Raw genomic sequence first — 23,150 nt, 5'->3', positions numbered from 1 at the left:
AATACTTCCCACGCGTCAAAATAGGTAGGAGCTGGAGGGGAAAGAAGACCAGTCGGGGTGAGCTGCAGAGTCGTTTTGATTCAACTGACTGCCACTTTTCTCAGCCCCCTTCCTTCTTGTGGTATTGAGCCAAGAGACAACCCCAGCCAAGACATCTCTCAGGCACAGATACCTTGCTTCAACTATGTATAGTTCCCCAAATGCATCAGAGTCTCCTATAGTCCTGTGTCTTTTCATGCAATGTTTCCCCCACCTGGAAGATCTTCCTGCTCTTTGTCCTATGCATCACTCCTGCCCTTTCTCCAACACCAGTTCTATGGTACCCTCTATTTTATAAATGTCCCCTAGTCATGCCCAGACCAGGCACAAACAAATGGCCTTTCCTGGGTTTGCCAACAGCCCTCTGTTGAGCTCCTTGAGTGCAGGAACCAAGTCATGTTCCTTAGTGTGTCTCCAATGCACTACATGGCATGTGGCATGTATTTGAAAACTTTTGTCAGATGAATGAATGAGTGAACAAATGGTGTTGCCACAGCCAAGGCTGGCCCATAGGAGCCAAAAAGCTCTTTAAAATGATAAAGATAAAAAGGGTGACTCTTTTCCTTATATTTCCTTTCCCTAGTCCACAGGATTAAATAGCTTAGCAATAAGGAAAATTAAAAATTGAAGTTATCCTTCAGCATTCCCACACTTAATATGTTTTGTAATTAGCCTTCTAGGCAAAATGCAAGTTGCTTTTCAAGTAAATAGCCTCTGAAGTGCTTTGAAACAAAAACTTACATGCCATACTTTTCCTTAACACTGTTATTCATTTGGATAATCTGAACAGGCTCAAGGATTCTAAAGTGGTAACAGCTCTTCAGTCTTCACACTGACCTTCCCTCTTAACCAGACCACCAACTCTCTCCCAAGAAGAAGACTCGACGTTTACGTGTCAGAAAAACTGAAGGAAAGGGCATAGAGAGGCAGGAATGGCTATCTGGCTGTCTTTCTTAGAGTGAGGACATATGCCAAGCACTAGAATCTTCTATTAACAATAAAACATCTGCCCTTTCCTCTGTCTAGCACACGAAGAGAAAACAGAAGTGGCCTGCGTGTCCCCAGACTTACAAGCCACTTGTAGAAGTTGCTGCTGTCTCTGCCCTCCACACAGCTGGAGAGAAACAACTGACCCCAAAACACTTTAGTGGGCCCATTTCGCAGCTCATTCATTAAGCATTGAACATCTGGTTTCCCTAAGTGTACTGGAAAAAAACAATAACCACATCCCTCCAAGAAAGGTTAGGAGGACTAATGGATTCACCTACATAAAGAAGTCACTTCCCACCCAACCACAGTTTAATTTGAAGACGTTTATTCAGACAGACACTGGGGTAAGCTGAGATTTATGAACATGCTCTCTGGCTCGCTCTCCCTCTCTGGGTCAAGTCTATTAAATACCATTTTTAAAATGCTAAATGCTACCACATCCTTCAAAGGAGACATAAGCCCTCTAATCTGGGTTTGCATTTGTAGAGTGTCTCATATCTTAACCCTTTTATGTTGCGAAAGGAATACAAAAAGAGGAGGAAGAAACATGGACAAAAGGATAATTGTGATGCTCACCCACTCATCTAGGCCTGCAGGACACCAAGTAGTCACCACGTCCCTCCCTTTGCCTCTAAGGAGGATAAACATCAATTCAGAAATACAAATGCCTTAGTGAGGTCTTTGCTGAAAATTCCACAATACACCTCAGCAACCCATGCCATTCACCACACCTGGTCACTTAGGGAGTCGGTGTGTCTTGAAACCTAAAGGATTTCTTCTCTGCTCCTTGATAGTTGTGTGACCTTGAGTGAGCGCTGTGCCTAGCCTCTCTGAGCCTGTTTCATCTGCAAACTAGTGAATGTCTATTGTTTGTCTTCCCAGAACCACACCCTTCTTCTCTTGGGAAACCATGCCTCTTCCCCTCAACCATAAAGCTACTTACAGTATCCACAGCACTCTCTGACCACCACAGGGATGGGTGCTGACCAGGCCAGGCAAATGCAACGGTGCATAACCCTACCTGCCAAATGAAGGATAAGCAAGTGGTCCAGGACAGGCCTGGGATTCCCTGCACTGGAGTTAGAAGTGCTCTGTCCTCATTGGTTACGCTATAAGAATGTGAGTCTAGGCTTCAAATTATACTACAAGGCTACAGTAACCAAAACAGCATGGTACTGGTACCACAACAGAGGCATAGATCAATGGAACAGAACAGAGCCCTCAGAAATGATGCTGCATATCTACAACTATCTGATCTTTTACAAACCTGACAAAAACAAGCAATGGAGAAAGGATTCCCTATTTAATAAATGGTGCTGGGAGAACTGGCTAGCCATATGTAGAAAGCTGAAACTGGATCCCTTCCTTACACCTTATACAAAAAGTAATTCAAGATGGATTAAAGACTTACATGTTAGACCCAAAACCATAAAAACCCTAGAAGAAAACCTAGGCAATACCATTCAGGACATAGGCGTGGGCAAGGACTTCATGTCTAAAACACCAAAAGCAATGGCAACAAAACCCAAAATTGACAAATGGGATCTAATTAAACTAAAGAGCTTCTGCACAGCAAAAGAAACTACCATCAGAGTGAACAGGCAACCTACAAAATGGGAGAAAATTTTTGCAACCTACTCATCTGACAAAGGGCTAATATCCAGAAACTACAATGAACTCAAACAAATTTACAAGAAAAAAACAAACAACCCCATCAAGAAAGGCAAAGGACATGAACAGACACTTCTCAAAAGAAGACATTTATGCAGCCAAAAAACACATGAAAAAATGCTCATCATCACTGGCCATCAGAGAAATGCAAATCAAAACCACAATGAGATACCATCTCACACCAATTAGAATGGCCATCATTAAAAAGTCAGGAAACAACAGGTGCTGGAGAGGATGTGGAGAAACAGGAACACTTTTACACTGTTGGTGGGACTGTAAACTAGTTCAACCATTGGGGAAGTCAGTGTGGCCATTCCTCAGGGATCTAGAACTAGAAATGCCATTTGACCCAGCCATCCCATTACTGGGTATATACCCAAAGGACTATAAATCATGCTGCTATAAAGACACATGCACACGTATGTTTATTGCGGCACTATCCACAATAGCAAAGACTTGGAACCAACCCAAATGTCCAACAACGATACACTGGATTAAGAAAATGTGGCACATATACACCATGGAATACTATGCAGCCATAAAAAATGATGAGTTCATGTCCTTTGTAGGGACATGGATGAAACTGGAAAACATCATTCTCAGTAAACTATTGCAAGGACAAAAAACCAAACACCGCATGTTCTCACTCATAGGTGGGAATTGAACAATGAGAACTCATGGACGCAGGAAGGTGAACATCAACCACCGGGGACTGTTGTGGGGTGGGGGGAGGGGGGAGGGACAGCATTAGGAGATATACCTAATGCTGAATGAGGAGTTAATGGGTGCAGCACACCAACATGGCACATGGATACATATGTAACAAACCTGCACATTGTGCACATGTACCCTAAAACCAAAAGTATAATAATAAAATAAAATAAAAAGAATGTGAGTCTAGGATTGCCAGTGTCTAACAAGGTCAATAGAGAGAGAGAGAGGAGGAGACAAGGGATAAAACAAGAGGAGAGTGTTGATAGCATCTGGCTCCCTGGATCTAATCATCTCTGAAGTGACATCCACTCCTGTGATTTGGTGGTGTAACCATTAAATGCCTTGGTTTTTGCATAAACTAGTTTGAATTGGTCTCTACCACTTAGAACTGTGATTAATACATTCACCTGCTTTAAGAATTATTGTAGGCTGGCTGGCATGGTAGGTCACACCTGTAATCCTAGCACTTTGGGAGGCGAAGATGGGAGGATCACTTGAACCCAAGAGTTCAAGACCAGCCTGAACAACACAGGGAGACCAAGACTCTACGAAAAATAGAGAAAATTAGCTGGGCATGGTGGTGTGTGCCTGTAGTCCCAGCTACTCAGGAGGCTGAGGTGGGAGGATCACTTGAGCCCAGGACGTTGAGACTGCATTGAGCCATAATCATACCACCACATTTAGCCTGGGCAACAGAGTGAGACTATGTCTCAAAAAAAAAAAAAAATTATTACAGGCTTCAAGATGGCTGGCTAGAGGCACCCAGAACTTGCCTCCCTAACAAAGATGGACCAAAACAATGAGTAGACTATCACAAGTTGAATAGAGCATCAAAGAAAGAACACTGGAATTCAGCAAAAGAGGGACAGAGGATCTCCGAGGCATGAAAATAAAGGGAAACAAAGCAGTTGGCCCTGCTAGGGTCAGCTTGGAGCCAGGAGAAACTTCCCAATATGGGAAAAGGTAATTGAGAGATCCCCAGTGGTCCATATTCCACTGCAGACTTTGGTAATGCCAGCCATGGGAGAGCCATTTGGGCCCTTAGACTAGTATAGGAAGCTACCTGGACTCCATCTAACAGTATTGTTCCAGAGAAGGAGTTCACACTGAATCGCACACTCTCCAGTCCCCTAGACCCAAGCAGCTGCAGCATGGTGCCATGTTGAGAGCCCAGCCCCCGTCAGACTATATCTTGCCCTGGGGCCCAACATCCCCTGCTTCTTCACATCCCTGGAGCCCTGCTAACACCCACCCTTCATGTCTACTTAAAAGGATGCAGGTTCACAACACTGGCTGGACTCAGTGGTGCAGGTGGGTCCAAGCACTCTAACCCACACAGTGTCCTACACCCTGGGGAACAGGTGACGCAGTGCACCAGGGAGGCTGTCCCCAGGGCAAAGGGGCTGACGCACAAGCTCCCCAGAACCCAAGAGCCACCTGCCTGCAGCTGCTGCCACTGTCAGCAACTCCGCCACTTCCCCAGCAGCAGGGCCACTAGACACCCATATACACCTTCAGGGGGCCTGAAGATCAGCCCACCAGGTGCTGTCATGGGGCCTGAGGACAGGCCTGCCCCACCCACCACCACTGGTGCCCATGTATGTTGTCGAGGGATCTGGGGTTTGACTCACCCACCAGTCACCACTGGCTCCCATACACATCTTCCAGGGATCTAAGGACAGGCCTAACCAATATGTTGCCACCACCACTGGCAACCAAGTGTGTTGTTGGGGGGATATAGGGATCAACCTGCCCCATCCACTAACACTGATGGCTGCATGCACCATCGGGGGGCCTGACAACAGACCTGCCCCACCCACTGCCAGTGCTCACATGCACCACCAGGGGGCCTGGGGATCAGCCCACCCCTGTGCTCACACACATCATCGAGGGATCTGAAGATAGGCCTGCCCTGCTTGCCACTCCCAGCACCCATGCACATCATCTGGGGGCTTATGGATTGCCCTACCCTGTCCACCACTGCCAACAACTACATTTGCCTTTAAAATTTGCCTATTGGAAACCTGAGGACAGGCCCACCCAGCCTGCCACCACTGCCAGAACTCACCCATGTGCCACCTGAGGACCTGAGGACTGGCCCACTGCCACCACCACTGGCACTCCCATGTGAAGCTCTGGGGCCTGAGAGTTGGCCCACTGCTGCTACTGCCATCCCTGATGCCACACACACCACTTAGGGCCTGAGGACCCACCCACCCGGCCCACTGTTACCACTGACCAAGGATTGGCCCACCCAGACCTACTACCATGAGTGCTTGTTAATGCCACCCAGCGGCCCAAAAGCTGGCATGCCTAGCCTGCTATCACCACCACTGGTACCCAAGGACTGGCCCATCTGGCATCCCTGTCCCCAGCAAAGCCTCACCATATCCCCCACTTATAGCCCAAGCCACTGACTAACTCACAGACATGACTGATGCTGATTACAGCTGAAGACATCATATGGAGACTACAATGCTGTGTCCGCTCAGAATCAAAGCCAAAGTCAAACCCAACCAACACTATAGATACATCTATAGGAAAAACTCCATCCCTACAAAAGCCAATCCATAAAATTGGAGAAGCAACTATTATACCAGATGCACAGAAACAAACATAAAGACATAAGAAATACAAAAAGCAAGGACACAATAAGAACACAATAATTCTCCAGTGACCAGGCACGGTGGCTCATGCCTGTAATCCCAGCACTTTGTGAGGCCAAGGTGGGCGGATCACCTGAGGTTTTGAGTTTGAGACTAGCTTAACCAACATGGAGAAACCCGTCTCTACTAAAAATACAAAAATTAGCTGGGCATGGTGGCACATTCCTATAATCCCAGCTACTCAGGAGGCTGAGGCAGGAGAATCACTTGAACCCGGGAGGCAGAGGTTGTGGTGAACTGAGATTGCGCCATTGCACTCCAGCCTGGGCAACAAGAGCAAAACTCCATTTCAAAAAATAAAAAAATAAAAAAATAATAATAATAATTCTCCAGCAACATATTCCAACAAAAAAAGAAATCTATGAAATACCTGAGAAAGAATTCAATATAATGATATTAAAGAAGTTCAGTGAGATACAGGAAAACACAAATAAACAATACAAAGAAATCAGAAAAATAATTCATGATCTGAGTGAGAAATTCAACAAAGAGACAGATAAAAGGAACCGAACAGAAATTTTGGAACTGAAGAATTCAATGAATGAAATTAAAAAATACAATCAAGAGCTTCAACAATATGCTAGATCAAACAGAATAAAGAATTTTTTTTTTTGAGATGTAGTCTTGCTCTGTCACCAGGCTGGAGTGCAGTGGTGAGATCTCAGCTCACTGCAACCTCTGCCTCCTGAGTTCAAGTGATTCTCCTGCCTCAGCCTCCTGAGTAGCTGGGACTACAGACACATGCCACCATGCCTGGCTGATTTTTTTGTATAGTAGAGACAGGGTTTCACTGTGTTAGCCAGGATGGTCTTGATCTCCTGACCTCATGATCCACCCGCCTCAGCCTCCCAAAGTGCTGGGATTACAGGTGTGAGCCACCGTGCCTGGCCAGAATAAAGAATTTTAAAACTTGAATACAGGTCTTTGAAATAACCTAGTCAGGCAAAAAAAAAAAAAAAAAAGGAATAAGAAAGAAAGAAGAAATCCTATGTTAAATATAGGACACTATAAAGTGACCAAATATTCCAATTTGGGGAGTTCCAGAAGGGCAAAAGATGTCCAAAGGCATAGAAAACCTATTTAATGAAATAATAGCTGAAAACTTCTCAAGTCTTGCAAGAGATATAAACATCTACATACAGGACGCTCAAAGATCCCAAATAGATTCAACCCAAAAATGTCTTCTCCAAGGCATATTACACTCAAAGTGACAAAAGCTAAAGACAGAATTCTAAAAGCAGTGAAAGAAAAGCATCAAGTTATATATAATGGAACCCCATCAGACCAACAGCAGATCTCTCAGCAGAACTCTTGTAGGATAGGAGAGAATGCAAGGATATATTCAAAGTGCTGAAAGAAAAAACACCTGCTAATTAAGAATACTATACCCAGCAAAGCTATCCTTCAGAAATGAAGAAAAATAGTATTTCCCAGACAAGCAAAAACTGAGGGAATTCACCACCAGGCCAGCCCTACAAGAAAATTTTAGTGTGTCCTACATTTGGAAGTGAAGGGTTGATATATGACATAACAAAAACACACAAAAGTGTAAACTCAATGGCAGATCATACACACAAAACAGAAAGAGGAGTCAAATGTTACTGCTACAGAAATCCACCAAATCACAATAATAAATGATAAGACAGAATGAAACAAAGGGTACACAAACAACCATAAAACAATAAATAAAATGACAGGAATAAGTTCTCACTTATCAATAATAACCTTGAATGTAAGCAGATTAAATTCCCCACTTAAAAGATATAGACTGGCTGAACAGCTAAAACAAAACAAAACAAAAAAAACCTCAAATATATGCTGCCTACAAGAAACTCACTTCACCTGTGAAGACACACATAGACTGAAGGTAATGGGATGGAAAAAGATAATTTGTGACAATCAAAACCAAAAGCAAGCAGGAGTAGCTATATTTGTATCAGATATAACAGACTTTAAGTCAAAGGCTGTAAAAAGAGACAAAGAAGATCATTACATAATGAAGAAAGGATAAATTCAGCAAGAGGATACAACAATTCTAAATATATATCCATCCAACATCACAGCACTCAAATATGTAAAGCAAATATTATTGGATCTAAAGTAATGAAAGTTGGGGAATTCAACACCCTACTCTCAACATTGGAAAGAAAATCAACAAAAAAATTTTATTTAAATTGCACTTTAGACCAAATGGACCTAACAGGCATTTACAGAACATTTTACCCAACAGCTGCAGAATACACATTTTTCTCATTAGTACACAGAATATTTTCCAAGATAGACCGTATGTTAGGCCAAAAACCAAGTCCTGACAAATTTTTAAAAATTGAAATCATATCGACTATCTTCTCAGACCACAATGGAATAAAACTAGAAATCAATAATAAGAGAAATTTTGGACACTGAACAAATACTTAGAAATTAGGCAACATGCTCCTGAACAAGCACTGGGTCAATGAAAAAATTAAGAAGGAGATTTAAAAAATTTTTTTTAAAAAGTGAAAATGGAAACAGAACATACGAAAACATGTGAGATACAACAAAAAACAATGCTAAGAGGAAAACTTATTGCAATATACACCTACATCAAAAAAGTAGAAAATTAAATCCAAAATTAGTAGAAGGAAAAAAATAACAAAGATTAGGCCAGAGCTAAATAAAGTAGAGATCAAAACAAGCAAAGAATCAATGAAATGTAAATTTGGTTTTTTGAAAGATAACAAAATGATAAAGCACTGGTTAGACTAACTTAAGGGGAAAAAAGACAAAAAACCCAAGTAAAATCAGAAATAAAAAAGAAGATAATACTACTGATACCACAGAAATACAAAGAATCATTACAGACTGTTATGAACAATTATACACTTTGTAAAACCTACAGAAAATGGATAGATTCTTGGACACATAAAACCTACCAAGGTTGAACCAGGAAGAAATAGAAAACCTGAACAGACCAATAACTAATAACAAGATTGAATCAGGAACAAAACGTCTCAGGAAAAAAGTCCACGTCTAGTTGTCTTTATTGCTAAATTCTACCATACTTACAAAGAAGAACTAATACCAATGCTTCCTAAATTATTTCAAAAAAACTGAAGACGAAGGAATTTGGGGATTCTTCCTAGCTCATTCTACAAGGCTAGCATTACCCTGATATCAAAACTAGACCAGGACACCACACACACACACACACACACACACACACACACACACACTACAAGCCAATATCTAAACATAGATGCAAAAATCCTCAACAAAATACTAGCAAACTGAATCTAACAACACATCAAAAAGATAATACACCATGATCAAGCAGGATTTATTCCAGGGATGCAAGAATGTTTCCATATATACAAATCAATAAATGTCATATATCACATAAAAATGAACAATAAAAACCATATAATTATCTCAATAGATGCACAAAAAGCATTTGATAAAATTCAACGTCCCTTTATGGTAAAAATCCTCAAAAAATTAGGCACAGAAGGAACATGCCTCAACATAATAAAAGCCATATACGACAAACCCACAGGTAATATCATACTGAAAGGAGAAAAGCTGAAAGTACTGGAACAATTCATGGATGCTCACTCTCATCATTCATATTAACATAGTACTAGAAGTCCTAGCCAGTTCAATCAAGCAAGAGAAAAAAATAAAAGACATCCAAATTGGGAAACAGAAAGTCAAACTGTCCCTTTGCAGATAACATGATCTTATATACAGAAAAATTTAAAGATTCAATCAAAAACTCTTAGAACAGATAAACAAATTCAGTAAAGTTGCAGGACATAAAAACAACATGCAAAAATCTGTAGCATTTCTATACACCAATAATGAACTAGCAGCAAAATAAATCAAGAAGGCAATCTCATTTACAACACCTACAGATAAATAAGAAATCTAGGAATAAATTTAACCAAGCAAAAGATATCTACAAGGAAAATTACAAAACACTGATGGAAGAAATTGAAGAGGACAAACAAATGGAAAGATATCTCATGCTTACGGATTGGGACAATTAAAATTGTTAAGGTGACCGTACTACCCACAAAAAATCCACAGATTAAATACAATCCCTATCAATATACCAATGAAATTCTTCACAGAAATAGAAAAAAAATCCTAAAATTTGTATAGAGACACAATACACCCTGAATAGCCAAAGCAATACTCAGTAAAAAGAACAAAGCTGGAGACATCACACTACCTGACTTTTAAGTATAGTGTGAAGCTATAGTAGCCAAAACAGCATGGTATTGGTATAAAAACAGACACATAGAGCAGTGTAACAAAACAGAACTCAGGAATAAATCCATGTGTTTACAGCCAACTGATTTTCAACAAAGATGTCAAGAACATACCTGGGGGAAAGGATGATCTCTTCAAAAACTGCTGCTGAGAAAACTGGATATCCATATGCAGAAGAATTGAATTATACCCCTGTGTCTCATCATAAACAAAGATCAACTCAAAGTGGATTAAATATTTAAATGTGCAACCAGAAACTATTAAGCTACTAGAAGAAAACAAAGTGAACATGCTGCATCATTGGTTGAGGAAAATATTTTATAGGTAAGATTTCAAAAGCCCAAGCAACAAAGCAAAAATAGACAAATGGGACTATATTAAACTAAAAAGTTTCTGCACAGCAAAAAAAAACAATCAACAAAATGAAGAGACAACCTGTTGAATAAAAGAAAATATTTGCCAACTATTCATCCAACAACAGATTAGTATCCAGAATATGCAGAAACTCAAACAACAGCAAGAAAACAAATAATTCCTTTAAAAAGTGGGCAAAGGATTTGCATAAATATTTATCAAAAGAAGACATACAAATGGCCAACAGGTATATGAAAAAAATGCTCAATATTACTAATCATCAGATATCAGGGGAACCTGTGCCCGATAATTTAACATGGGTCCTTTTCTATTTTCTCTAAGTGTCAGCTGGTCTGAGAAATAAAGGGAAAGAGTACAAAAGATAGAAATGTTAAAGCTGGGTGTCTGGGGGAGACATCACATGTCGGCAGGTTCCGTGATGCCCCCTAAGCCGCAAAACTAGCAAGTTTTTATTAGTGATTTTCAAAAGGGGAGGGAGTGTATGAATAGGGTGTAGGTCACAGAGATCACATGCTTCACAAGGTAATAAATTATTACAAGGCAAATGGAGGCAGGGCAAGATCACAGGACCAGGGTGAAATTAAAATTGCTAATGAAGTTTCGGGCACACACTGTCATTGATAACATCTTATCAGGAGATGGGGTTTGAGAGCAGACAACTGGTCTGACCAAAATTTATTAGGCGGAATTTCCTCATCCTAATAAGCCTGGGAGCACTAAGGGAGACCAGGGATTATTTCATCCCTTATCTACAACTGTAAAAGACAGACGTCCCCAGAGCGGCCATTTTAGAGGCCTACCCCTAGGAATGCACTCTCTTTCTCAGGGCTGTTCCTTGCTGAGAAAAAGAATTCAGCGATATTTCTCCTATTTGCTTTTGAAAGAAGAGAAATATGGCGCTGTTCCGCCTGGCTCCTAGACAGCCAGACCTAATGGTTATCTCCCTTGTTCCCTGAACATTGCTGTTATCCTGTTCTTTTTTCAAGGTGCCCAGATTTCATATTGTTTGTGCAGTTAATGCAATCATCACAGTGTCCTGAGGCAACATTCATCCTCAGCTTATGAAGATGATGAGATTAAGAGATTAAAGACAGGCATAGGAAATCACAAGAGTATTGATTGGAGAAGTGGTAAGTATCCATGAAATCTTCACAATTTATGTTCAGAGATTGCAGTAAAGACAGGCATAAGAAATTATAAAAGTATTAATTTGGGGAACTAATAAATGTCCATGAAATATTCACAATTTATGTTCTTCTGCCATGGCTTCAGCCGGTCCCTCCATTCAGCGTCCCTGACTTCCTGCAACAATCAGGGAAATAAAAATCAAAACCACAATGAGATATCATGTCATGCCAGTTAAAATAGCTACTATTAAAAAGACAAAAAGTAAAAAATGCTGGTGAGGATATGGAGAAAGGGGAACTCTTCTACCTACTGGTGGGAATATAAATGAGTACAGCCATTATGGGAAACACTACAGAGGTTTCACACACACACACAAGCAAAATAAATAAATAAATAAATAAATAAAACAAACACTAAAAATAGAACTACCACATGATCCAGCAAGGCCACTACTGGGTATTTATCCAAAGGAAAGGAAATTAGTTTATCAAAAGAATACCTACACTTTCATGTTTATTGCAGCACTATTCACAATAGCCAAGATACGGAATCAACCTAAGTATACATCAATGGATGAATGGATAAAGAAAATGTGATATATATACAGAAGGGAATACTATTCAGCCTTAAAAAGAAATGAAAATCCTATCATTTGGAACAACATGGTCAGAACTGGAAGTCCTTATGTTAAATGAAATAAGCCAGGCACAGAAAGACAAATATCTCAGGTTCTCACTCATATGTGGGTGCTTAAAAAGTTGATTTCACGGAAGTACAGAGTAGACTGATAGTTACCAGAGGCTGGGAAAGAAACTGGGATGAAGAGAGGTTGGTTAATGGCTGCAAACATGCATTTAGATAAAAGGAATAAGTTCTAGTGTTCGACAGCACAGTAGGGTGACTATAGTCAACAACAATTTATTGTATATTTCAAAATAGCCAGAAGAGAAGATTTGAAATGCTCCACACAAAGAAAAGATACATATTCAAGGTGACAGATATCCTAGATTCCCTGATCTGAGCACTACACATTTAACGTATGCATCAAAATATCACATCTACTCCATAAATATGTAAATGTATCAATAAATTTTTTAAAGAAATTCATATAAAAAGTAACTATTGGAGTGACAAAAATGTTCTAAAATTAGATTATGGTGATACTTGCAATTCTCTGCAGATTTACCAAAAACCATTGATTTTTACACTTAAAGCAAATAAGTTGTATTATATATAAATTATCTTTGCAATAAAGCTGCTAAAATAAATTGTTATAAAATCTATTACAATAAATGTAAACTGTCTAACGTATCCAGAAAGTATTTTTGTTTTTAATAAAGATAATTACTGTGGTTGGTCTACAGTCTTTTCTTCTCATTCATTCATTCATTCAAGAAATTTTATTGTGTAATCACTATGTTTCAGGAAATATACTAGGTGGTAAGCATACAGTGGCAAGTAAAAGGAAACTTGTTGAGTCTATAGGCTATTATGTTAATTTCTTTATTTATTTGTATAGCTGCCTTGTTCATTAACCTGTGGTTATTGTCATTATATTCTTTCATTTGCAGAATTCCACATTCTTCCCAAATTGAAGTTCAAAGTAAACAGCACAGAATCCCCACTTTGAGAATAAAGCATCTGTAGTTAATGCCACACGGACTTGGGCTACCTACCACTATATTTCTGTGTGACTTTAGACAAGTTACTTGATTGTCTGTAAAATGAGGCTTATAATATCTACCCCATAGGTTGTCTTGAGAATTAGATGAATTAATAAATGCAAAATGCTGGCCTTGTAGACAGCCAACAAATATTAGTTTCCATTCCCTTCCTTAAAAAATGATGAGGACATAAGCTCTGAGAATGTTGTCTATAAAGAGGCTACTCACCCTTCTTCAATGATGAAATATCGGAGCTTATCATTGCTATCTCGGGAGGGTGTGGCGTAGCATTTGTTGAGTGTTAGGATTAAATGTGTGGCGTCAGCTCCAACCACAAAAACCCCTACATACAGCACATCTCGAGTCGTCAACACTACTTCACCCTGGCGGTAAGGATGTTTGTAGGAGGCGTTTTTGTAGAGAGCCATCTTGGTGATGAAGCTGCCTTCTTGGGTTGGAACTGTCAGGTTAATTACACTAAAACAGAAACAATTATGAGACAGGAACCCAAAGCAATGTTACCTATTCAATTACCTACCATTTTTCAGGCTGAAAATGCAGAGGGAAAGCAAAGCATGTAGTAGCAAAGTCTAAGGCTGTGCTGTCCAATACAGTACCTGCTAGCCACATGGGGCAATTTACATTTAAATGAAATTAAATAAAATTAAAAATTTCAATTCCGCAGCCTCCTGAGCCACATTTCAAGTGCTGAGCAGCCACATGTAGCCACCACATTAAACAGTACAGATGCAACATTTCTGTCATCACAGAGAGTTCTATTGAACAATGCTGGTTGAAAGCATTTAGGCTCAAGAAGCGTGAATTATGTTTCTCCTAGGGCATCAAAGACAAACGCTAGCAATTTTGATTATGCTAACCTTAACTGTCAAGGAAAAGAAAAAGCAATATGCACAGCCCAGGAGACGCCTTACCTTAGCATAGGCTTCACAACAGAATCCAAGGAGATCTTGATATCCAGCTCATAAGCACATGAAAATTCCACATTGATCGTGCGGTCCCTGGTGATGATGTTGCCAGTGTTGTTGGCGCTTTCGATCCAGAGTGTGTTTTTATACATGATATGAGTGCCATTGGACTGCAGAGCAAGGGGAAGTCAGAAATCATTACATCTGGGAGTGAGTATGTAGCTTGCATATCAAATCCATATCCCCGAAAGTAGAGAAATGGCTTCCTTCCATATATAATTTAGAGGCCAGTATAAATCAGCATGGAGTTAGCCTTAGCATTTACTTGGGGGAAAAAAGTATTACAATAGATATCAGCAGCACCTTTCAGTCTGATAACCTTGAATACCCGTGGAAGGTGATTTCATCTACTGCTGAATTCTAACCACTACCAGATCCCACTTATCTGTGGGACCCCAAGCTAGGAATAGCATGAACTATTGCCATTGCTGGGTAATAGAAATCTTCTTTTTCAATGCTTAATTCAAAATCTCTTCTCCACCAAATCCATCACCAGACATGCCTACAAGGACCACAACATAAACAAGTGCAAGTTTCACCTCCTTACTCCTTTCAGCCTCTGGTAAAAGTTTTAAGGACTAGAGCCATGAATAGAAGACACACAGCAAGATGGAAAAAGAAGAGAAACAAGATGCTTTGCCAACCTATATATTGGATAATCTGACATTAAAAGTTGGGACCTCACTATATTTCTGAAGCCAGCTGTTTTTTTGTCTTGTTTTGTTTTGTTTTTAGCAACATGGTCTCACTGTCACCCAGGCTGGAGTGCAGTGGTACAATCATAGCTCACTGCAGCCTTGAACTCCTGGGCTCATGATCCTCCCATGTCAGCCTTCCAAGCAGACACAACTACAGGCACTGTCACCACACCCAGCTAATTTTTAGATGTTTTTAAAATAAAGACAGGGTCTTGCGATGTTGCCTGGGCTGGTCTTGAATTCCTGGCCTCTAGCAGTCCTTCTGCCTTGGCCTCCCAAAGTGCTGGGATTACAGGCATGAGCCATAGCACTCGGCCTGAAGCCACCTGTTAAATGAGGTTCAGGACTCTCTTACCCCCTGAAATAGCTAAGCCTATATGTATTTGCCTCAAAGAACAATAGCAGCAGAAAAGAAGACACAATTCTGTCCATATACAGAAGAACCACAGTAGGCATCCCAAACCAAGGAAAAAACACATCACTCTTTCAACTCCGTCAATCACTTAGCATCACATGATGACTGCTCTTGCTGTCTTTCATGTTGCACATGCCTATTGCTGTTTTCTAAGGAGCGTATTTCTAAGCAGATCACCCTGAAGTTGGCTTTCAGGACAATAAATGTGCAAACACTCGAAGCTGTCGCTGCCTCTGCCAGGTGCTCTTTCCTGCTGCTTTTCTCACCTGCACAATGTTTCCACAATTCCCTTTGGTGTTGTTGATCTGAAAGGAGATAAAATCTTCCCCCTCGATGCCGGTGCACTGTCTGTCATTGATCCTCACACCCTCCCTCTCAAAACCGAGCTGGAAGAGTTTGCACTTAGATATGGACACTTCCATTTGGGCTGCTTTGCAGGTCACCTCTGCATCGATAATGTCATGTGAGTCTGTGGGAACAGTTATTACAAAAGGCAAATCAGTGGAGTCGGTCTTGCTGCAGGAGTGGGAGCAAAGCATCCCACTTCCATTCTCCTTTAGAAGAGGCAAATGATCTCCACTCAAAGGCTGCAGCATTTCTAATTATGCTTTGATAAGACCAAATGAGCATATGAATTCATTCAAAGCAGTAACGTGGGCATTAGCAGAGCCTTTTTAAACGGATAAAAATGCTAATAAAGGGTCTTCTGTCTTTTCTCTACAAACCCAGGTCTTACCCCACCTTGCTGGTGGCAGCTACTTTTCTGTAAGCTGCATACTGAACATGCCAAATCTGGCACATTGTGGCCTGGCTGAAGAGCATGCCTCCAAGGGACAGCAGCACTGGCCAGACCACATCTGAAGCCCCTGCTGATTCAGCTCAGCAGAACCCTAGCGATTCCCAGGTGAACACTAGGAGCTTGCTTCTTGACATGGCAAGGCACCAACTGACATTTTCTCTTGAGCATATAAACACCGGCTAATAAGCACTACATTATCTGTTTAGGTGAAGCCCTTGTCCCCTCCTAAGGAGCCTTTGGTCAACCAGATTTTCATTCTCGAATGCTGTTACATTTAGCAACTGCCTCTGCGTTATTTGGTTCAGGACGGGGAGCAGAGACGGAAGGCAAAGCAGTTCTGCTTCAAGCAGCCATCCAGGCAGGCTCAGCCGTGGACAAGGCCATTTCCACACCAAGGGAGCTACAGTTAGGAACAAGTCCTGGAGTCCTAGTTATTTATGGCTTGCTTCAGACATTTGAGTTGTATATATCTTCAGGACCAAAAAGCTTTGGGTCAAATAAATCTGGCTTTAAATAACATTCGTCCTAATTTTTCATATTGGCATCAAAATACCCTATTTCCTTGTGCATCTAAAAGATCAATTTGGAACTTTCTGATGTTGAATGTGGCCTCAGATGGAACTGGCTGGTTCCATTCATGTACAAATTTGTGTGTTATAATGTATTGAAGAAAAGGATGTAGCTATACTTTGAAGCAGTCAGATTGCTTCCTTGTTCTGCTTAAATGCTCCTGAAAGCGTCACTATTTGGGGAAGCTTCACGAAGTGGGACGCAACAAGGTCCTTCCCCAGGGCAGCATCTCCCATAGGGCCTTTCTGGGTGGGGAGGTGGCCCGTGTCACTCACTATTCCCGTAGGGGGGTGGCTCGATGCATCCACACAGCTCCTTGCCGTTGCCCAGCTCGCAAGTTCGGTTGGGACAGTCCGCCCCCACACAGGGATCTTCAACCACTCCTGCTAAAAAGAAAAACACACGGAAACATACACAACTTGATTTTCACACCTACATGCGGTAGCGTTTGGTTCTACTCCAGACTTGCCACTTTAATCACATTGGAAATGGTCAGACGGCAGCTGCAAGTTAACAGACAGGGCAACCTTCCAGAAAATAATGTCAATAGCTAGCAAATAGGTGCTTGCTATGGGCCTGGATTAGCTTCTTTGACCCTCACAAATACTCCTCAAGCGAAGTATTATAAGCTCTATTTCACAGTTGAAACTTGCCCAAGGTCAAAAGTGAAGGTAAGTGGTGAAGACTGAATGCACAGATGCTCTTAACCCCAGTCATCTTACCACAATTAAGGCACCTACTACACTATAGCACAATGATTTGTACTGATATTTATATAAAGAGTAGCATCCAAATCATTTATCTCTACATCCCAGCATTCAACCACCTCATGGTTTGTGCACAATAAATATGTGCCAATAATGAACATATTAGGGCCAGTAAGATCCCAGAGAGGTCTCCCACACCAGGGCTTCTTAGTCCTTTCCGATTCTTGGTCCACTTTCCCCCATGATCTTCTACTTGATTTTGTAAAAATAGACAAAGGAAAAACCTCCACACAACTCACCAGGATTGACTTAGATTCATGGTGCTGTTTTGCCAAAAGGGTAAAACTATAAGTACAATAAAGATGTTATGTGGAGTATCATCATGATGTTATTATGAACAATATTTCTGTAACAGATGAGATCACCTGCAAGATAGTCAACGCCTCAGTTTGAGAACCACTAATTAGGAGCACTGTCTTTTAGATGTTCATTTCTTTGTTTAAAGAATTGCTCTGCCTATCAAGACAGAATATTCCTCCTGTTCATCACAGTATATGATGGACAGTGCTAAAGGAACAACTGTTCAATCCCAGCATGAGCCAAGTTGGCTTCAAGAGTTTTTTTAAAAAGAGTTTTAAAAGGATGCAAAATTTCATTTAGACAAGAGGAATAAATTCAAGAGATCTACTGAACATCAAAGTGGCTATAGTTAGTACCAATACACTGTACACTTGAAAATTACCAACAGAGTAGAGTTTCATGTTCTCACCATAGACACACATACCCACACACACAGGGAAAAAAGAGTTTAAAAACAAAACAAAAATCTCAAGCTGCCCACAGCTCCATACACCTCTTCTGACTCAGCTGCCACGCCCCTCTGGTAGGTAACTAATTACATTATGTAGGAGTACATGGATGGCTCAGCATCAGCCTGTCTTAATTTCTGGAAAGACAACTGAAAGAAAGACATCAGCATAAGTTAAATATATTTATTTTCAAAAGGCTCCCTTTTATAAAGATCCTTTCACTGGCCCAGTATGTCCAGTACCTAGCACAGTGCTAAGCACATGACAGCCACCAAGCGAATGTTATGATTCACCAGCTCTGTATGAGAATGACAAACAGAATAACAGAAAGATGGTGCAGAGGTTATAGCCCATAGGAAGGAAATGTTTATTTACAAATGTGGTGGTCCATCTGCCAACTGGCAAATAAGACATGCCCTTAGAGGGAAGCTCTGAGTATTTTTTAATGATATATGTACCTTTTAAAATTCCTGACAATTTGAAAAGTTCAAAACAGTTAATTTTTAAAGTCATTGAAAGTATTCTTATTAACACAGCAGAGTAAAATACTAATAACAAATATTTCTGTTACTTTCCAACAGAGACTAGTAATTTGCTTGTTAACAGTTTGTGAAATCACTGAAATATATTTTAATTAACTGCATTTTTTTAGGCTCTGAATTAAGTGTATTCCTACACTTGATCAGGTTTGGTCTGCAAATTTACCAATGTGTGTGTATCGTCTTGGAGCCAGCCTATTTTCACAGTGGTACCTGTATACACACTGGGTTGGTGTTGTGGGTCAGAGTACAAAACACACATTCCATTGGCCACACTAGTGGGAGTGACCATTTATGTATATGGACACACACGTATGTCTATGGCACATTTATATGTGTTTGTATACATGTATAATTGCTCTCTTATTTGATTAACACAGTAAGAAAATGAACAAATTGAATAATAGAAATACACATCAAAATAATTTTCTTACTACAGAAAAAAACCCCAGAAGATTCTGTACATCTTTATTTTACCAGCTGATCTAATATATGTACTCTCCACAGTCAATCCAACTGCAGCTTCCTTTCGGCTCAGGTGGACATAACCAGCTCAGTTCCAGCTCTGCCTTCCACCTGCCCTGTGCCTTTGCTTTCTGATAGAGGATGCCCTCATGTTAAAGGAGCTAAGGTGGAGCTGAGTTTGGGAACTAAAATCCATCAGGAATCCCACACTGTGTCTCTCTACCTCATAAGCCACTAAACCAGGGCTCTTCCAACCCAGAGAGCTCCATCTTTCCACGTTTGTTTTCCAAATTCCATAACTGGACAGGAACCATAGGTGGGTTAGGCTCCACGGGAGGGGCCACTGAATCTCGGCTGCAGCTCACAGCTCTCTACTATCCAATCCTGGAAGCAGATCTATGAGTAAATCTGGAGAGGACCAGTCATCCCTAGAAAAAGCAATGCTACCAGCAAAGCTGTTCTTTTCACTGAAAATGGAATCCACAGAAATAAAATAATTCTCTTACAGCAATTCTCCTTCTCAATCCACTCGGTGCTAAGGATCCCGAAGGAGCGGCAGGCCTCCCCGTAGGCGGCCAGGGAGCCGCACAGCTGGAACTTCTTGTGGTTGTAGCAGCCGTCCAGGTAGCAGGACTCGTAGAATGGGAGGGGATCGAGAAGCCCATAGCAGGGCTGGAAGAAGCCCTTCATGTCGGTGAGCTTCAGGCAGTAGCCATCACCCTGCATCTTCTGGATGTGCACGTTGTCACACATGGCTGCATACTGTGAGAACTGCAGCTCATTGCAGCTGGGGGCAAGAGGTCTGGTCAGACTGAGTGAAGCAAAAACAGCCATCTGAGATCTCCAATGGAAGGTAAATCGCATCTGTACCTGTTTTGCTACCCCTGAAGCTAGTGCATTGTGCCAATTCCAACACTAGCTTTGTGACCTTTGGCAAGTAAGATACTACTAGTCTCTATTCTATCCATCTGAGAAAGTGAAACAGTGATTCCTGTTGTTTATATCACTGAAATACAGTGAGGGTAAAATGGAATGATGGATTAGTGGCCAAAGTGCCACATGAAAGGCTGATATTGATATAGTAAGCATGAACACTTTGACACAATTGATTGATATGATTGATATAATTGATATAATAACCATTAATGGGTATTGATATAACCAATAACAATGATAATAGTAATGATACTTGGTGGAATTAAAGATTTGAAAGGAAGCTTTCTAAGCCAGTTCCACTTTAGCCATTAGGGACCAAAAGCTAAACATTTACAAGAAAGTTGGTGTCCAGCTGATAATAGTTTATTTAAAAAGGAAGGGAAGGGGAAGGGAGGGGAGGGGAGGGGATGGGAGGGGAAAGGAGGGGAGGGGAAGGGAGAAGAGGGGAAGGGAAGTAAGAGTAGAGGAGGAGGGGAAGGGGGAGTGGAGGAGGGAAGGGAAGGGAAGAGAAGGGAAGGGAAGAGAAGGGAAGGGAAGAGAAGGGAAGGGAAGAGAAGGGAAGGGAAGGAGGGAGGAAAGGAGGGAGTGAGGCAGGCCGGCCAAATTCATACAGAATCATAATTCCTCAGGAGGAACCGAACCTTGCCTATTTTTGGAAACACTACAATGGCTCAATGTAGTGTTCTAAATGTAATGTCCAAAGTTCTCTCTTTTCTATCTGTGGGTCAGTGCATGGTATTCTAGAGTAAGCACCAAATCAGGAATCCTGGAGTCTAGTCCTGGCTTTGCCATATATGGGGCCTCCTCATGTCAGTCATTCGCTGTCTTAGTCTCTGTCTTACCTAGGAAAGGAAGAGATTGGACAAGATATTGCCCAAGAATTTTCACAGCTCTGAGTCCTATAATTCACAGGATAGTCTAATATATGATACATTGTTCAGTATCCACTTGGGGCAGGGTCAAAGAGGCTTAAAGTGTGATTTCCAGGACTGGGGATTTAGCTGATATTTAGCATGTAAAGCAATGTGATTGAGCCATTGTACAAGCAGAGAACTAACAAGAAAGAGAAGCATATCTACAGATCCAGAAAGATATCCACATACTCAGCAGCCCTGAGGGGCCCTAAATTTAAAACCTTTGGAATAACTTCTTTAGCTCACTCTCTCTCTGCTGGCCAGGTGTGGGCCTGATAATAACCTTGTAACTTCTGTTTTTAAAAAAGGCTTTCCTGATTCCCACCAACTTCTGCCTACACAACCACAGTCAAGCCTTCTTGTAAGAGGCAAGGACACACAATTAGACCCAGCACTAAGGGAGTCAAAGATAGCCTTTCTTCTTCTGAGTCACCTCTTAATTCCACACCCAGCAGGGGTGCCTAGGTCCCATGTGGGCAGCTGGTCAAGGCCTCAGAGTTCTCATCCTGGGCACACTCTTCTGTTTAGCCAAGGGCTGGATGACATGAAAATTAGAGTTATATCATCTAAGCCCAACTCCTTCCTCTGCAGTTCACGAAATTACTGGGGTCTCTGATGTGCCTATTTTTAGCATCAAAACTCCAAAGAGCTTTGGTTTGTCTCTGTAGGAGAGCGGGGCAGTGCTAAGGAAAAGGCATTCCTCATTCACACCACCCACGGACGTGAGAGAACTTGGGCCACCAAGTCTAGTGGCTTCAACTCCTAAACCCTCACCTCTTCTGCATGCCATTGGTTTTCCAGCTCTGGGCCAGCACCACGCTGCTTACCACCGGCTTCCCTCGCAAGGTCACATAATCATCTGTTAGGTCCCCGTTGAAGTTGCCACAGAGACCGCATACTTTGTTCTGCAGCCTCTCGCTGATGCTGATTTTAATGACGTTGAAACCATTGTAGTATATCTGGATGTCTGGGCTGGTGTCAATCACCAGAAACCCCTCACTGCTGTAGATTTTGGTTGCCAAACCAGTTATAAATGGAACATTCACTTGTGTGCCATTCACCTGTTGGAGGAGGAAAAAATAAAATAATTACGCTTAGAGCAGGGGTTGGCAAACTTGTTCAGGAAAGGGCCAGGGAAAATATTTTGGGCGTCACAGGCCCTGTGATCTCTGTCTCAACGACTCCACTCTGTCCCTGCAGCATGACAGCAGCCATAGACAATACACAACTAAATGAGTGTGGCTGTGTTCCAGCAAAGCTTTATTTACACAAACAGGCAGCAAGCAGATTTGCCGGCCCCTGCCCTAGAGTTTAAAGGCATTCACTCATCTTACTGTGTAGTTGCCCCAAAGGAAGCAAACTAGGGAGCAGAAGTAGGGCAGAGGAGGTGAGAGATGAGGAAAACTTGGAAAAGTATAACCCACAATGAATGGCTGAATTTGTGTCTAAAACTTTCCCCAGAATAAACCAATTACTGAAAATGAAATCCCAATCCTGGGCCAAGGAGAGTCTAACACAGTTAAAATGGATCTGGGCATCATTGCCATGTTTATCGTTTTCTTGCTTATAATGTTCAAACTGGAGGTCCCCTCAGAGAACCTATAGGCACATTATTTTCTGCATTTGTCATTTTTCTGCTTTCTAACATTTTCTTTCCTTAGCCCTTGGGACAGAATATAACATGCTTTTCCTGTACTTACAAAATAAAAATTTTCTCCCCAGGCTGTTAGTAGCTTTTGTATCTTAAAATAAAAAAAATAAAAAAGCAGGCACCTTTTTAAAAAGTGAGTCTCTACTGTTTTGACTAGCGT

General features: G+C 41.3%; 1 protein-coding gene across 2 annotated transcripts in view; it reads right to left on the bottom strand.

Moving 5' to 3' along the window:
• Window positions 1-23,150, bottom strand: part of TECTA (tectorin alpha) — an 84,757-nt gene that overhangs the window by 4,088 nt on the left and 57,519 nt on the right. The window contains exons 14-19 of one of the 2 annotated variants that reach the window (XM_055273503.2): window positions 22,114-22,400; window positions 19,996-20,291; window positions 17,245-17,355; window positions 15,867-16,069; window positions 14,434-14,597; window positions 13,730-13,978 (exon numbers count right to left, since the gene is read on the bottom strand). In XM_055273503.2, coding sequence (XP_055129478.1) covers window positions 13,730-13,978; window positions 14,434-14,597; window positions 15,867-16,069; window positions 17,245-17,355; window positions 19,996-20,291; window positions 22,114-22,400 — 1,310 coding nt within the window. The remainder of the gene's footprint in view (window positions 1-13,729; window positions 13,979-14,433; window positions 14,598-15,866; window positions 16,070-17,244; window positions 17,356-19,995; window positions 20,292-22,113; window positions 22,401-23,150) is intronic. The other variant, XM_055273504.2, reaches the window with a different exon arrangement.

Source organism: Symphalangus syndactylus, chromosome 3, assembly GCF_028878055.3.
Source record: "Symphalangus syndactylus isolate Jambi chromosome 3, NHGRI_mSymSyn1-v2.1_pri, whole genome shotgun sequence".
NCBI classification, from domain to species: domain Eukaryota; kingdom Metazoa; phylum Chordata; class Mammalia; order Primates; family Hylobatidae; genus Symphalangus; species Symphalangus syndactylus.
The sequence above is the reverse complement of the archived record's forward strand: the minus strand, read 5'-3'. Positions and strand labels throughout refer to the sequence as shown.